General features: G+C 39.7%; 1 protein-coding gene across 3 annotated transcripts; it reads right to left on the minus strand.

The window, feature by feature from the left end:
• Positions 1–1,867: 1,867 nt before the first annotated feature.
• LOC142839921 (protein-lysine methyltransferase METTL21E) lies at positions 1,868–15,795 on the minus strand. Of its 3 annotated transcripts, none has more exons than XM_075956338.1 (5): positions 15,708–15,795; positions 14,744–14,839; positions 8,335–8,501; positions 7,343–7,460; positions 1,868–5,075 (listed from the first exon to the last, which is right to left on the minus strand). In XM_075956338.1, exons 2-5 carry the CDS (start codon positions 14,763–14,765, stop codon positions 4,672–4,674), a joined length of 711 nt encoding a protein of 236 aa, XP_075812453.1. In that variant the 5' UTR covers positions 14,766–14,839; positions 15,708–15,795; the 3' UTR covers positions 1,868–4,671. The 3 variants fall into 3 exon arrangements, with proteins under 3 accessions (XP_075812453.1, XP_075812454.1, XP_075812455.1); XM_075956339.1 differs by lacking the exon at positions 15,708–15,795 and adding an exon at positions 15,618–15,673; XM_075956340.1 differs by lacking the exons at positions 14,744–14,839; positions 15,708–15,795 and having other exon boundaries at positions 8,292–8,421.
• Positions 15,796–17,035: the final 1,240 nt, after the last annotated feature.

The following is a 17,035-nucleotide window of genomic DNA, read 5'->3' on the forward strand; positions in this document are numbered from 1 at the left end:
TTACATGTAAATGTAACCGCTTAAAACCAGTTAGGCCTGGTTTCTGAAGCTAGGGCATCCTCATCCAACACCAACCTCCTGGAATTTGAGTCTTTTTTTTAAGAATTGGTTCTTTTTTTAATATTTATTTATTTATTTATTATGTATACAACACTCCTTCCATGTATGCTTGCATGCCAGAAGAGGGCACCAGATCTCATTATAGATGGCTGTGAGCCACCATATGGTTGCTGGGAATTGAACTCAGGACCTCTGGAAGAGCAGTCAGTACTCTTAACTTCTGAGCCTTCTCTCCAGCCCCTGGAATTTGAGTCTTTAAACAAAAGAGAGTGTTTCACTTTTCTCTGCATTTTCTTCCACAATAATGTCAGGTTACTCACTGTCACCCATTGTAATTCCCAAAAAAAGAGAGAAAAATAGACATGAATATAGAGCAAAAACATGTTTCCAATGTTCTGTTTTTAAAAAGTACAAAGAGCATGTATCATTAAATTCTATGGCAGGATTTCATATTTAAAGTTGTCCCGGAAGCTCCATTCATGTTTATCAATGTGTCATTTTAAGCTGTAGAAGAACATTACTTACAGGTCAGTTTGTCATCTCTGAAGCAATAATTATTCTGCAATTATTTGAATTAAAACATTGACAGATAGCACTCTATTCAATTAGAAATTCAATGAGTTACTCAAAAAAATTATATCATTAAAAACATAGTCTCAGGACTGGAAAGATGACTCAGCAGTTAAGAGCACTGGCTGTTCTTCCAGAGGGCCTAAGTTCAATTCCCAACAACCATATGGTGGTTCACAACCATCTGTAATGAGATCTGGTGCCCTCTTCTGGCCAGCAGGCATACATACAAGCAGAACACTGCACACATAATAAATAAACAGATCTTAATTTAAAAAAAAAAACAATCTCAGTGGTCTCAAACGTCACAACGTGAGTTGTTCAGACTTAAGCTGACAAATGAATCCCTACACATTTTTAAAAGGATAACTGTGAGATAGAAAAGGTCTCAGCAAATTACATATTTTGAAAATGAAGTACTGTAAAACTGAACCTAGAAAAGCATGGAGAAGCTGCAAGAAAACAAAAATAAAAACAAAGGCAGGATGACCAGGCCAACACAGAGTGAAGGAGAAGGGCAGAAGGTGAAGCAGGACAGAGTCAGCACACGAGAGGCTGGTGCTAGAATTCTCAAGTGAAAGCTGTGAAATAAACAGAGCAAGGCAATGGGTATGGATCTGTTTTAAAAAGAGTAACTTGAAGGAACTAAATGTTTGGTTTGGTCCCAACAGTCTTTGATAGGATACTTTATCTTCCCTATTTCAAAATTACTTCCCAACGATATTCAGACACTTTTGTTAACGAGCGTGAAGGTGGGTTATTTTTCTCCCAGCTTACCACAGCAAGAGCTTTGCTGCCAGACCTGTGATAGTCACACCTTTGCGTTCCTCTGAGACAACTTTTAGAGATTAGCAGGTCCATATCTTCTAATAGAAGACTGTGCCATTAAACTCATATTTTTCAGGGTCCACTTATACGGCTACACCTGAGGAAGGGGGCATAGGCTCCAAAATATTCTGAAAATGTCTCTGTCTGCCCCCTAATGTGGGTGAACCCCAGGGCTCAGCCCTTTATCCCCCCTTGCTCTGCGAAGGAGCATCATAAGCCTTCTCTGAACCGAAAACTACGTCAATATCCCACACCTCACAGGGGTATTTCAGAGTCAGCCCTGGCTTTCTTGCTTATATTCCACATCCCACCTGGTAGAACTTTCTGCTGCCTCTGGCTTCAGAGTACAGCTAGAACAGCTGATCCCCCCCCCCCCCGGCCATGTAGATTTCTTGCTGTCCTCTGCCTGGATGGCTGCCACAGCTCCCAGCTGGTCTCTTGACTTTGAGATCCTATTCTCAGAACAGCAGGACAAGAATACAGACCATAACATTATTCTACCCCTTTACTTAGTATAATCCAAGGGCTCTCTATTTCAGCAGAAAAAAAAAAGAACAGAATTCTCTGAGGAGCCTGAGATGATGTGGCAAACACAGTAACGAACTGCTCAGATTGTAAATTGCCTTTGGGTGGGTTACTTAGTCTAGGGTCTGTAACCCACCTGGCAGTTCAGTTATTCCAGGTCCTGGAGAGGCACTATCTGGAAGATAATGGGATAAGAGAGAAGGAGGAGGCTAAGCGGGGGTTCTTGTCAAAGCCTCAGTTTATTAGAGACAGGTTACAGTTTATATAGGATAAGGAGTTTTGGGGGGAGGGGGCAGAAGCCTGGGCTCTAGCCAGGTGGTTCATGTTGGTCACGTGGTTCACGTTGGTCACGTAGGCCAGGAGGTTACGTTCGGTCAGGTCACCACGTAGGCCAGGAGTTCACAGGTTGACACACCTAGTTCTCTAGATAGTTTGGAATGTGGGGCGGGTTCCGCTAACAGATAGCTCCCTATTAACAGCTAATTTGGGTGTGGGGTAGGCTCTGTCAATAGAACGATTGTCAATACAATTGGGGGGTGGGGTTCTCTGCAGGCTCCCCAGGGTGATGGTTCCTATAATAATTTTAGGAGGAAACGGCTCCTGACATCAGATAAGTTCAGAATGACTTTATCACCAGGCAGTTATAAATCCCGCAGGTAGATAGATCACAACCATCACTATCCTTAAAACAGTCTTCCCAGGATGGATGCAGGGATGTATAAAAACCCAAGTGCCTTACTCCCATCAGAAATACCCTGACACAGGCCACTCCAAGTCTAGCACTGAGTGGGTCAATTCTCCATCACAACCATACAGCTTAACCACTGACCATATAGACTATCACCAATGGCTGCCCAGCCTAACTAATAACTACTCATCACATTCTCTCCCAGAGCCTGTATCTGGAGATCCTAGCCCATTGCACAGGACCTCCATGACCCACTTCCTGCCTTGTCTCCAACTTCAGACTTCACCAGTCTCTCTGTCTGCCCCTCTACCACACCACTTTGATGGTTCTTCAAGTAGATAGGCAGGCCTCTGCCTGGAGGGCCTACGTGACTGTTCCTCCTACCTCAGGTACCCTTCCTGGCGTGTACAGCTGTATGTATGTACCTTTTGCCACAGCCTTCTGTGACGCCTCCTTCCATGGGTAGAAAGTCTAGAGACAGTGTTAGGTTTCATTTTAAAATATATTTGCTATTCATTGAGTATCAATTCCTTTTGAAGAACTGACCTTGGTTGTTTGACAGTTACTTTTTTCAAAGCATAAAGACAGTACTGGAATTATCAACGCAGAGTCTGTGCTCAGACAGACCTGGGTTTGACTGTCTCTATTATTTCACTCCACAGCTGTGTAACCTGGGTCTCTCCTCTTATCTGTGAAGTAAGAATAATGATATCACTGCCCAGTGTAGGCTGAACACTAAACAAATATGGGAAGGACAAACGGAAGACTGTTGAGATGTGGTCCTAAGAAAACCATGCACCCGTGTACCTGCATCCTAACTTACAGTGCAGACCCAGGAGATAATCGTAGAGATGTCTGACCATGCCAGTGTCCAGCCAAGAAGAAAGCGCTGATTCTGGAGAAGCACATGACAGTCTAGCTGAGGAAACTGCAGTGTGTTACCAGCAACACAGTCCAGAGAGTCACATGGCAATAAAGGCCTAATTCTTTACTCTTTCCACACTGACTTTAAGGGATTTCTCTGTAGATAGGAGCCTGTCCTGAAACTTGCTCTTGTAGATCAGGCTGGCCTCGAACTCACAAAGGTCCACCTGCCTCTGCCTCTCGAGTGCTGGGATTAAAGGCGTGCGCCACCACCGCCTGACCTGACTTTACATTAAACCTTATTCTAATCTCTAAGGCCCACGTGAAAACCTCTTGAGAAGATTTCAAATATCTATGTAAATCTGTTTAAACCGTGACTACTTATTTGAGATTAGGAGCCTAAATCTTTTGATGTACTTCTAACCCAAAGTTCTTATAATTATTTCCATTTCTGTGAAAAAATGAATTTTACTTAGCTGACTAAAACAAACAATAATCTCAGGCATTCTTATGCTCTTTCCAGCCATATTTTTTATCTGTTAGAGGGAAATGTTCCGCATGCTTGGTTGACTCAATAGTTACATCAGAGGTCCAAACTGCCAAATATCTGCTCTTATAGATTTACGCGCACACCACACTATGTCAGTTTCTCGATGTCTAAAAATATAATCATTTACGCCTATATTTAAAAGGATTAACGTCATGGGTGGATATGGGGGTACATACCTGGAATGCTAGCTCTCAGGAGGCTGCAAGTTCAAGGCCAATCTAAGATACATTTTCAAAAAGAAATAAAGTTATCACATTCAGTTAGAGACATCATTATTGAAAATCGCTGTTTTGCAATGATGAGACTTTTACTGAAAGTTTGTTACCGTGTAATTAGAGTGCTGAGCAGATAGACATGGGAACAAGTTGTCTTGGTCCTATAGATGCACCTACTGTGTGTGTGTGTGTGTGTGTGTGTGTGTGTGTGTGTGTGTGTGTGTGTAAAATTCCTTGCCTATAATAAGGCAAGTTTAGACTTAACTTGTATTCTTATAGCGGTGTGTGTGCACGTGTGTGTTTTCTTCAAAGCAAGGATGTACTAGATACTACCTTGGCATACCCATGCCCTAATTCACAGACTGTACACACTACGCACTCCTCCTATTCTTCTTCATAGCTTTGTACAACTTAATATTCAGGCTAGGGAAACTAGAGAGTTCCTCAAGGTCGAACAGTTCCTTAAATCTATCTACAAATCTATTCTCCTTCTCCAGCCTGAATCTCATGGCCCAGAGGATGATGGTGCTTTCTCTGCAGAGATGATCAAAGGTCAGGAGAAGCTCCTCCAGGAAAGGATGGGCATAGACGACATCGGCTGCCAGGATGTAGTCAAAGTTAGTGGCAGACCTGGGGAAGTCCCTATCTAATGCCACTCCCCAGGACAGCTCTTTAACCTGGGGCAAATGCTTGCATTTCATTTTGGTGTTTCTGGAAATATTATATTGCAGGTTTCCAAGTAATTCAGGTAAGTCTGTAGCAGTCACGCGAGCGCCTATGAAGAAAGGAAGGTAGGAAAAGTGAGTCTCCTGGAATAAGACCAGTCAGGTTTCAACCAGCATGCACTGAGATTCTTCACAAAGGCCAGACTCAAAGAAAAGGCTGGGCAGCATGCAAGGGCTTTTCAGAATAGACACTAATCCACTTCTCTGCCCCTCTTTTGAAAAAAGAGCAAAACAGAATCTTGCGATGTTTCTGTATCTTGCTGACCCCCTGTGTTTTTTGCCTAGCTCATCATTGTTGTTCTCTGTTTAGGAGAAGAATGACAAGAAAAGAGCACTTCATTGCAATGAAGGCTAAACAAGTACATCCTAAAGAGAGCCCCAAACCTTTGCATGTTTAATGGAATAAAATTATTATTATTAATAATAAATTAAATTGGTGAATAACATAGATTAGCAACAAACTTAAAACCATGTTGGCTAGTTTTTTATCAGCTTGACACAGATGGTTCCATCAAACTACCCGGCCAAGTCTGTGGGGACATTTTTTTGATTGATGTAGGAGGGTCCAGCTCCCTGCAGATTGAGCAAGTGGCACTTAGTTGTAGGAGAAAGCAGGTTGAGCAAGCCATGATAACCAAGCCAATAAAGCAGCACTCCTCCATGGTCTCTGTATCATATCCTGATCCAGTTCCCTGCCTGGAGTTCCTGCCTTTACTTGCCTTAGTGATAAAATGTGACCTGAGAGTTGTAGATGAAATAAACCCTTTCCTCCCCACATTGTTTCTGGTCCTGGTGTTTATCATTGTAACAGAAACCTAACTAGTGCAAGAATCACAAAGAAGCTCCTAGATTTCACCAAAATAATCTGGATAAGCAAATCTAGGTGGAGAAATGACCCAGGATTTACAGGCAGATCACCCACTAATAAACATCATTAAAATATGATACTGGATGGTATATAAAGAACTATAGTTATATAGTTCTATATATAGAAGTCAATACATGAAGAGAGGTGTACATGAACAAAGTGGAATATTCCAATATCCTTTGTCTCTAGATACAATAGTATTCCACTGATGTGGGATTCTCCTCTGTATGCTGTCAACACCATTGGTTAATTAATAAAGAAACTCCTTTGGACCTTTATCAGGGCAGAACTTAGCTAGGTGGAAAAACTAAATTGAATGCTGGGAGAAGAGGCGGAGTCAGAGAGAAGCCATGTAACCCCTCTGGAGGCAAATGCCAGAACTTTAACCGGTAAGCCACAGCCATGTGATGATACACAGATCAATAGAAATGGGTTAAGTTAATATGTAAGACTTAGCCAATAAGAAGCTGGAGCTAATGGGTCAAGCAGTGATTTAATTAATACAGTTTCTGTGTGATTACTTTGGGGCTAAGCAGTCGGGAACCAACAAGCAGCCCTCCCTCTAGCAACATTCTATTAGCCATCCTTCTATCAAGAGTTGGCTGAAGCACAGGATTTATCCTGTGCAGAAAACAGAAGAATGTACTGTCACCTCTTTAAATGTGTAAGACACCAGAAGGGAGGGGCCTGCATCACGGGATTAAGAAATGACCTGATTCTTCCAGCCCTAAAAAAAAAGTTGATTTGAATTTTCATTTTTCTCCAACCCTCTAATAAACATAATCATTAAGGGTTAAAAAGAAAAACTCTGAGCCTTTTATGAAGGACCAAATGAGAATGGAAATGAAAAAAAAAACAAATCTAAGGACAAACCCCTAAAAATCAAAGCTGAGGTGTGAGTTTCATGTGATTTCTAATACTACGTCCCTATTTTAACAGGTGCATGTTCATAAAAGAATAGGGCTCCCAAATCCCTGAAAGGAATCTAGCAGGATGACTAATTTCACCTCCTACCTAGGCTTGGAAGCTCTCCTTCCACATGAAGATTTAAAACTACTTACAAGGAAAATTTTGGAAAGAAACCAGCAAAAGGATGGTAAAGTGGTAGATTTTCTTGCTGATGTCTGTTTCAAACAATTAAGAAGGGGCTAAAGAAATGGCTCAGAAGTTAAGAGCACTGGCTACTACTCCAGAGGATCTGAGTTTAATTCCCAACAACCATATGGAGGTTCACAACCATGAATAGTGGTATCTGATGCCTTCTTCTGGCATAAAGTCATAATGAAGATAGAGCACACATGTCCATAAAATAAATAAATGAATCTTTTAAACATATAATTAAGGAGTTTCACATAAGCCCAGATCATAATACACTGGAAAGCAAAAATAACTAGTATTTGATCATTAGTTTCCTAACCAACTCCAGTCAATAAAGAAATATCTACTTACCAAGTAAACTTGCCACAATGGAGACAAGCCCTGTCCCAGCTCCAATTTCAATCACATTTTTATCAACCATGTTATATTGCTTGGCATGTGTTTCCAGGAAATAGCAGAGAACAAGGGCCTATGGAAATTGAGAGAAAAGGATGTTTGAAGTAGTTTTAGTAAAATTAAACTCTGTTAGGTCAATATGCCACAGATATTATGATCTGCTAATGTGTACATCTGGGTATGAGTAGATTTGTGGATGCTAACATACACCATTCCAGAAAATTTTCATCCTCTGATAAGTCCAACATTTTGGCCAGCTAGAAAAAGTCCTTGTTGAAAATAAAAACGGAAATGAGTGAAAACAGAGTGTGGTTGTTTAAATTTGACCTTCTTCGAACTTCTTTTTCTTTTTTCTAGACAGGGTTTCTCTGTGTACCAGCCCCAGCTGTCCTGGAACTCACTCTGTAGATCAGGCTGGCCTCAAACTCACAGAGATCCACCTGCCTCTGCCTCCCGAGTGCTGGGATTAAAGGCTTGCATCACTATCGCCCAACTGTCTTCTAAGTTCTAACAACACCAGATGATTCCAATTAATGTGTGAAGGTGGGGAGGGGAGTAGTAGTGGTCGGCTGCCCTTCATGAGATAACTGGTAAAGGAGAGGGGGCCTATGAGAGTATTCTCGTTGTGAGTCTCAAATAGACATCCTTTAATCTTGCTTTACTCAAAACAGAGGCAATAAATAAGAAATGAAAGCATTTACTCTTTTCATCTCTCATAGCATAAAAGCTAAAGGCATCGACATCTTTACTGAGCCTACAAATGTCAAGAAAGTCAGAAACAAATTTAACTGTGGAAGCAATTTCCCATTACATGATGTCTAAATTTTGGTGTTGTGTGAGATCACAAAATAGAATCTTGCAACCTGTTTCCTTCTAACAAGTAAAATAAAATAATGAATAAAACCTGGAAAGCAACTGGGGTGCAGCAAACTCTTAAGAAATGATACCGAGGGCCAGACAACAGCACCATAACAATCTTTGGCTTCCGTAATCCGAATCTCATGACCAGCGAAGTGAAAGCCTTCCCAAGAAACAGTCGTTATCTGAGTTGGAATAAAACTCCTTGCCATGATCTCTGCAACCACCTGCCTGTCATCGTCACCTTCTCTGATCTCTGAAAGGAAAGAACAAAACAAAGCCAACAAAAGGGCAGTGTTTTTAATCTCGCTAAGTGAAACAAGCCAGACCCACAAGGTAAATATCGTATGCTTTTCCTCACAGGAGAATCTCGATTTAAGATGTAATCAAGATTTTCCTAGATTTTTCAATATGAATGTATAAGGGGGACTGTATATAAGGAGGACGGACTAATGGAAGAGGAAAAGAAGAATGGAAAGCAAATACTTTGTTATATTTTATATGTGGAGCCTAGATTTTAAAGTATAGATGGGGAACTGCTTGGGGATATGAAAGGAAAGAAGTGCAGAGCAGAGAGCCAAGGAAAGGTGGTGGGGGTGGGGCTGAGCAGAACACTGTGCAGGCATGAGGACATCATAAAGGAACCCACTAGTTTGCATGCTTACTGAAAATAATAAAGTATTTTTAAGTCCTACAAAAAGAAAACTCTGATGGAAATACAGCTCTTCTCAGTTCAAGGTATTGTTGAATATTCACTGATTTTAGATGCAATAAACTAGCAAACTATTTAAAAATACTCCATGGGGACAAGAAGGCTCAGTGTGTAAAGGAACTTGCTGCCCAATTGAGGACCCAAACTCAGTCTATAGAACCCATAAGGTAGAAGGAAAGAGCTGACTCCGTGTTGTCCTCTGACCTTTACACATGTCACACTTAGATTGTGGCATACCCTTAACACTCCTTAAGTTAACTTCTCAACTTAAGAAATAGAAGAACAAAAATATTTCATAATTTAACATAACTCCTCATATGCCAGGCTCTCACCATCTCTTTGATGTTTACTGAAGTTGATACCACCACCATCTATTTCTGAAACACTAAATAAAGCACAAAATAATTGATAAGCGTTTTCAAAAACGCACGATAAACTGGATTAAAGTAAACATTGGTGAAAATATACGATCTTGAGTCTATTGCAATTTCACAGTACAACTCCAAGTGTTTTGGTAATGTATACTTTATGATCTCTGGTTATTCAGAAAATCAAAGATACTTAATTCTACTCAACAATATACTCCTGTACTGTTTATAGTCATGTGTTTTTATGTTGGTATGTTGGTACTAGCCATAGGATCATAGCATCAACCACTCCACTCTCCTCCTCCCATTAACACTGGCCCTCAGAGATGCAGAAAAAGCAGAAAGATGAACAATGAGTATTCTTCAGCAAGAGCGATGCCCTTCCAAACATTTATCTGAAACTGTCCTTAAGCAGCCATAAGTATTTACATTCAGGAAACAAATAATGCTGGTAATTTGTTTCATTTGAATTTAACTTCCATCTACATGCACTTGGTTTGCTGAGACTGATGGGGTAATAGTGTCAACATTTACTGTAGAAATCCTTTAGGGAAAAGCAGAGACATTAATTGCTTGCAAGAACTTTTAGCTGACTCTCTCCTCTTGGACCTCCTTACTGCTCATAAAGGTAACACTTCTTTGACAAGTCACCTGTGGCACCAAGGATCAATAAATGTTAGAGCACACCGAGTCCTATGAGATTCTCTAAGATCTCCAGTCTTTGATATCAAAGCTTTACTGGTAAATATTTGCTGATAGAGTCTACTGTATCTGACTTTTCATGTTATCCTTATTTTAAAGGTTAGTTGCCCATATTTAGTGAGGAGGTCTAGCAAGCGGGTGACAGCAGGTGTGACTCTGACCTTTCACCTTGTCTTTCTGAGTAAACAGAGAAGATCATTTCTTTTTGAAAGTGGCAACTTTACTTCCATAGGGAAGTGAAATTTCAACAACACATATGAATCTTCTATTATAAAGACTTCAAAGAGAGTTTATAATAAACAACTATAATAACTACTGATTTCTTAAAGACTCTAAAAGAGCACAGTTCTATCCATCATACAAGGCAAATTAAAATACAGGCAGGGGAGAAACAAGAGTGGAGAAATTGCCACTACAAAAGCCATGGAAGCTCAGGCATGGTGGTCCACCTGCAACCTCAGTGCTCAAGAATCGGGAACAGCCACCCCAGGGCACACTGGCGAACTGGAGTAGCAAAGTCATTTAAAAATTAAGGAAGGATGATGGTGGCGCACGCCTTTAATCCCAGCACTTGGGAGGCAGAGGCAGGCGGATCTCTGTGAGTTCGAGACCAGCCTGGTCTACAGAGCTAGTTCCGGGACAGGCTCCAAAGCCACAGAGAAACCCTGTCTTGAAAAAACAAAACAAAAAAAACCCCAAAAATTAAGGAAGGAAGTGTTTTGCAATTACTTTGTTATCCTGCGATTATCTATTTTGAAGCTCTTTCATACAAAATAGTCATCGGTGCCACTTTGCAGCTATTAATATTTGCTGACAGGGATTAAAATCTACCAGGTGCTCTTGTTCTCCTGAGAACAAAAGGGATTTCAAGTGTGAAGTGAAAGCCAAGTTTTGCCGCATTCCAATGGGGCTTTTCTTGAGAAGAATTCAACAGTGAATCATCTCTGTTGCTAGACTGCAGCCTTCAGAAGAAAGGGTCATATAAACAAAGACTGTTCGTTCATTTCCCAACTGCTCAGACCCGAATAATCACAAAGAAACTATATTAATTATAACACTGCTTGGCCAACAGCTTAGGTGCATTCCTGACCAACTCTTATATCTTAAATTAACCCATTTCTATCATTTTGTATTGTCACAAGTCTGTGGCCTGTGAGTAAGGTTCCAGGGCAACTGTGTCCTTTGGCAGTTACACGGCAGCTCTTTGACTCCGCCTACTCTCTCTAAATATATATCCCTTCCAACCTGGCTGTCTTATGCCCTGCCATAGGCCAAAGTAGCTTTATTCATTAACAAATAAAAGCAACACATATACAGAAGAACATATCACATCAGGGGCAGAGAACAGAAACAGAAAAAAAGAAAGAGAGAGAGAAACTGACGTTAATAGCTATGACAAGTGAATTAATGCTTCCATTTGAGGGCTGTCATGAGCACCTGTCAGCAAAATGTAAAGTACAAACCACCTCACTACGTGAAGGAAAATGTCATTCAACTGAATCTTCTATTCAAAGGAGAATGCCATGTGTTAAAGGTATTTTGGGATTAGTAAATTGTCACACACTAGCATAAAAGATATAATTCTGCTGCTTTGACAGCTCAAAATCTTAGAGGTTATTTTTGTTGTTATTGTTGTTTTCTGAAACTGACTTCTGAGAAGATTCCACAAATATTCCCATCCAGTCTGTTGGTCGGCTTAGTTTCAATCCAATAGTCCAAACGATACTATATTTTGTATTTTTACAGGAGAAATAAATCTTTTCTTATTGAGATTGGTCAAAGTACAGGCGAAAAACAAAAAGAGTGGAAATTGCACTGAGAAATTGATGCTTGGATCAAAAAGGGAACGGTATGAAATAAACACCAATGAAATTTGATAATTATTACAAAAGAGGCATCTCTGAAGTGTACTGATGTACCCCGGTGGGTTGGCTGAATCAAGAGAAGCAACCTAAAGGAAGTGACATTTGCAATCAGAGAATCCTTGCACAAGATTGGCCTGAGGACTAAGGTTGAGATGAGGCTTGGGTGCAGCGTTGCAGTCTAGGGCAATATATTTGCTATACTAGCTGGAGACATACAATTATAATAATTCTCAGAATCACCCATTATCACATACTGAAGGTTAAAAATAACCACCCAAATAAACATATGCTAAATAAACTAATTTCCTGTGTGTTGTTTTCATTACTCTTACACTGTGTTCTTTGGGGGCCAACCACCAAGCTCCCAAATAGTGACACAAATGTTTATTCTTTGTTACAGACGCCTGGCCTTAGCTTGGCTTACTTCTAGCCAGTTTTTTTTTTTTTTAACTTAGATCGTCCTGTCTACATTTTGCCTCTGGGCTTTTCCTTTTTACTTCTTACTCCATGACTTGCTGTGTAGCTGGATGGCTGGCCCCTCCTCCTCTTCTCCTTTCTCTCCTCTCTCTTCCTCTTCCTCCTTCTATTTATTCTACTCACATGCCAGCCCCACCTGTCCTTTCTCCTTCCTAGCTATTGGTCATTCAGCTCTTTATTAGACAAATCAGATGTTTTAGACAGGCAAAGTAACACAGCTTCAGAGTTAAACAAATGCAATATATCTTTGCATCATTAAACAAATATTCCACAGCATAAACCAACACATCTTTAATATTCCCCAATACCGTTGTGTCAAATAAAAAGCACTTAAATTTACCAATACAATCTACCTCAGATGTCTCCAAAACTTGGTTTTGGATGTCTCTATTCAACGCCAATTACTGTCCCCAAGGGGTGACATACACCACTTCAAAAGTGCAGGCTCTTTAATTGGGTTCTCCACTATGACTGCTGCCTTCATCCCGACTCTTACTGCCATCTCTAACAGTCAACTTTGCTGGAGGAATCCTGGAACAGCCCACTTGAGGCTTTCTTTGATCTATATTGTAGTTGACACAGTTGACAGATCTTCCTGCCCTCTCTCCATCTCCCTCTACTCTCAGAAAGCTTTCCCTATTTCTGTTCTTCCTTCATCTCCCACCCCAACCATTTATCTCCAATAAATTCAAATCAGCAGGTTTGGGAATCACTGTGCACTGGGATCATGAAACATTCACTGTGGGGGGATGTGTAGTCTGCTCCACAACTGAAGATTCTCAGGAGCTGCCATCTTACAAAATTCTGCTGCATCTACTAGTAGTTCTGGGGACTGTGGCATGGGGCAGGCAACATGATGTATTTAGAATAATTAGGGTAGACGAAGCTTTAGAGTTAATTACAGTGTAGCTCTAGACATACACAGGAATGAACTTTTAGCTCTCATACTAGTTCTAATTTCAATCTGTGTATAAATAAGTGATATCTTATAATTCTCAGATCTTCCTGCAAGTACTGAAATATGAGGACTTAACTATGGTCTTAGTCCATCTTTTCCAAGCCCGCGGTACTAAGTATAAAAAGGACAGGACAGATAAACATCCTTCAGTACTTGAGAACCCAATGTTCCTCTACTTGGTGGAAACCTTGCCAACAAAACGTCTTCTTCTTGGCTACAACAGCACACACTTCTCCTTAGCATTCTAAATCCAAACAGATGTTTGCATTTTTGTTTAGCTACATAGATGAATAGGGGATATGTCTTCTCCTATTGTAAAATATTTTAGCACGCTGCCTTAAACTCATCTTGAATACTTCCACCTTAGTTGTAATTTGCCAAACCATCATGTGCAGTTTTGAAACCAAGAATTGTTACTAACGGCTATGAAAATGACAAAATTCTATTCATAAAACAGAGAAATTACCTCTGCATTCAAATTATATGAAGGGGTAGATTCTCTATGAGATTACAACTTGCACCTTTAGGTTTGCAAAGTGTTGGCATTTAAGCTAGGGAGGCTGCCAGCTCTACTTGCACCCAACTCTGCCTGCCTACAGATATGCTCACCTATGTAAGAGCCAACTGTTAAACCTGGCATGTCTCAAAGAAAGAAGCAGGTCTATGGTTGTTTGAAAACACCTACAGTGTATATAGATAAGAAGGACAGAAAGAAAATGGAGGACAATTTGATCTGGGTTAAAACTACTTTACAAATACATGGCAATTTTTCTAGTCTATATAAGAAGTAGAACTTTTATCCCAATGAAAAATCATTCTATTTAGGAACCTAAACAAAGTCATACATCATATGCAAGACTGTAAAAATGGTAGCCAGTTTCAAATATTCAAATTTAAATTCTTACATCTAGAAGCCAAATTACATTATGTACTTTTGCCTATGATCAATAGTCAAAAAGATGATAAATACATGTTGGAGATACTTTGTAGCCTTAAATTAAACTTTCATGCAAATATCACTAAAATTTTACTTTTTATATAGAACTATTTTGCTCTCCCTCAAACTTTTTAAAAATAACCACAGCAACATGTTTGGTGACTAGCATCTTATTTTAAATGTCATTTTTTTACAGATCAAAGAAAAACTATAAAATCTTTTTATCTTATACAGATTAAATTATTATTATCAGTCAAAATTATCCCTACTATATCAGGAGCACTACTATTTAACAATATTCTTTGAACCTTATTGGAGGTACTTTAGGTTAGTAAGCACAAGCCAAGATACAATATGCAATTAATAAGCCCTACTTCCCATTAAGGTATTAATGAAGACTGAAAAGGTAAGTTTTTAGATTCTATTAATGGTTTTTCTACACAGAATAGTCTAATTAAAAGAAGAAACAAAATATTTACCTTTTTCAGTTTCTGGATCCATCAGCTGCTAAATTAGTGAATAGTGATATGTTGATGTTTTCTTGATCATTTGTTGAACAATAAGCACATAATTCACTAAAATATCAAATTCATGATCAATTCAAAATGGATTCAAAATGTGTAGTAAGTGTACCTATCTCATAGTTTAGCTTCTGATGTAGCTGAGAAAATTATAGTAAAATATCATATATTAAAGCATGATTTAAGGAAAGTCATGAATTATAATAGTAAAATTTCATTATTAAAGCATGTCTTAAGAAGGTCATGAGTTATAGTAAAATATCATATATTAAAGCATGATTTTTAGTAAAATATCATATTAAACCATGATTTAAGAAAGGTCATAGATACTACATAGTACCCATCAGAATCAGAGTAAAGGCTTCATGGTCAAAAACTAAAACCTGTTTGAGAGGCTGGTGGTGGTGGTTCACACCTTTAATTCCAGCACTCAGGAGGCAGAGGCAGGTGGATCTCAGTGAGTATGAGGCTAGTGTGAACCACCAGGTGGTGTTTATGAGTCCACATCACCCCAACAAAGGCTTACAACAAGCTCAAGCATGATATGCTATTCACTTAGAGCAGGTAACTGTAATAGGCTTAAATGAGCTGTTAGTCTCTGAAAACAATTAGCTGTGTCTACTTCTCAATTTAATTAATGTCTCATGACAAATAATCCCAATATTTCCATCATTCTTCCAAAGTTCCTACTTTTCGCAGTTACCATCTTTTTCTTTGTTGCACGCCCCTGCAAGTTAGAAGCCAAATTACTTCCCTACTGTTAATAGACAATAAACACGAATGTTCAATAAAATCAAGATCACACAGCTAAAAGAATAGCAAGTCTTCCCACCTCCACCAAGTTTTCTGTTTCTCTCATTAAAGGAGACAGTCTTTATTATACATAGAGTGAATACTTAGTCAATGTTAAGGCTGGACATACCAGTGTCAGCTGAGTTTACAGAAGGTGAAATAGAACCATCCACAACTTCTGATTTGCTGCTGAAGCCTCTGAAAATGTCCCAGGCTGTCCCCAGAGCTCTTAGTTCGCTACTGTATACCCTGGCAACAAGACCGAGCTAAAGGGATTAGGGCCCAACAGCTGCAGCTTCTGCGCCTCTGGTTGCACAACAGTGACGTTGCAAAGCCCAGAAAGCAAAGGCTGAAGAAGGACACCTAGGAATCTCAGCAAGAGATCGTGAATACATACCACATCTTCAGTGTGGATATAGGCTACGCAAGCAGAAGCAAACTAAGCTTTCCACTCAGGTGCCAAGAGTTATTCTAAGACTCTGTGGCTGCGATGTCCTATAAAATAGAGACTGTTCAGTTTTTAAGTCACCTATCTGGGTGTGAACACAGATTTTAGAACCCAACAACTGCATCAGCATGGGTGTAGCATTGTTCTGTACCCAAGAATCAGACCAGGCGTCCTTCTCACTGAGGCTGAATAAGCAGGCTGGGATATGGTTCTCTGAGCATCTCTACGCCAGCACATATAAATTTCCTTTCACTTTCGTGTTGCAGGAGGAATCAAAACCAAGCCAGACTGCACACTCAGAAATGTGAGTACAACTTCTAAGACATACTTTTAGACCGTGATGTACACAGAGCTGAACTGAGGTCATTTCATATACAGATAGGTCTAGGCATCCCAAAGCCCAGTTTTCATGATTCATGTCAATAATCACTTATGACTTGGGGACATTTAATTCTTATATTTCTCAGCTTTATCTCATATAAAACAGGAACATAAAAAGCACATAAGATGTATTTGGGGAATAAATATTACAGGTAAAACATTCCTGGAATTCCAAAACCCCGAGGAATTCACACTGCTATGCAAAGGCAGGTGACTTTGGTCAGAGGACACACTCCCTTTTTGACTGTTTAAAACAAGCATGAATAATGAGTTAATAAATAAGAATTATTTGCCTCTTTCAGAGAGTTATTTGAAAGATCATGATGTCCCCGTGCTAAGATTTACAAGATCCAAAACTCCACAATCAATTATGTTAACCAACATGACAATAATCATTTATTACACTGAAGAGTATGTGGAGACGGATGCCTTCAGCTATACCTTTCTGTAAGGAATCTGTCTCTATTAGGAAAGCACGTGTTAAACACACGCACAGGCACACACACACGGTACACACACACGGTACACACACACGGTACACACACACACACACACACACACACACACACACACATGCTCGTGTTTGAACATTTGGCCCACAGCTGTTTGAGGAAGTTGTGAAACATTTA

This window comes from Microtus pennsylvanicus, chromosome 22 (genome assembly GCF_037038515.1).
Source record: "Microtus pennsylvanicus isolate mMicPen1 chromosome 22, mMicPen1.hap1, whole genome shotgun sequence".
NCBI lineage: Eukaryota > Metazoa > Chordata > Mammalia > Rodentia > Cricetidae > Microtus > Microtus pennsylvanicus.

Bases quoted from the DNA above. Each gene is read 5' to 3' on its own strand.
- LOC142839921 (XM_075956338.1), bottom strand. From the start codon at position 14,765: ATGGATCCAGAAACTGAAAAAG. The intron at 7,461-8,334 runs GTATCATTTCTT...CAATTTCCATAG, and splicing joins GTGCTGTTGTCTGGCCCTCG to GCCCTTGTTCTCTGCTATTT. The intron at 5,076-7,342 runs GTAAGTAGATAT...CTTTCTTCATAG, and splicing joins CATTGTGGCAAGTTTACTTG to GCGCTCGCGTGACTGCTACA.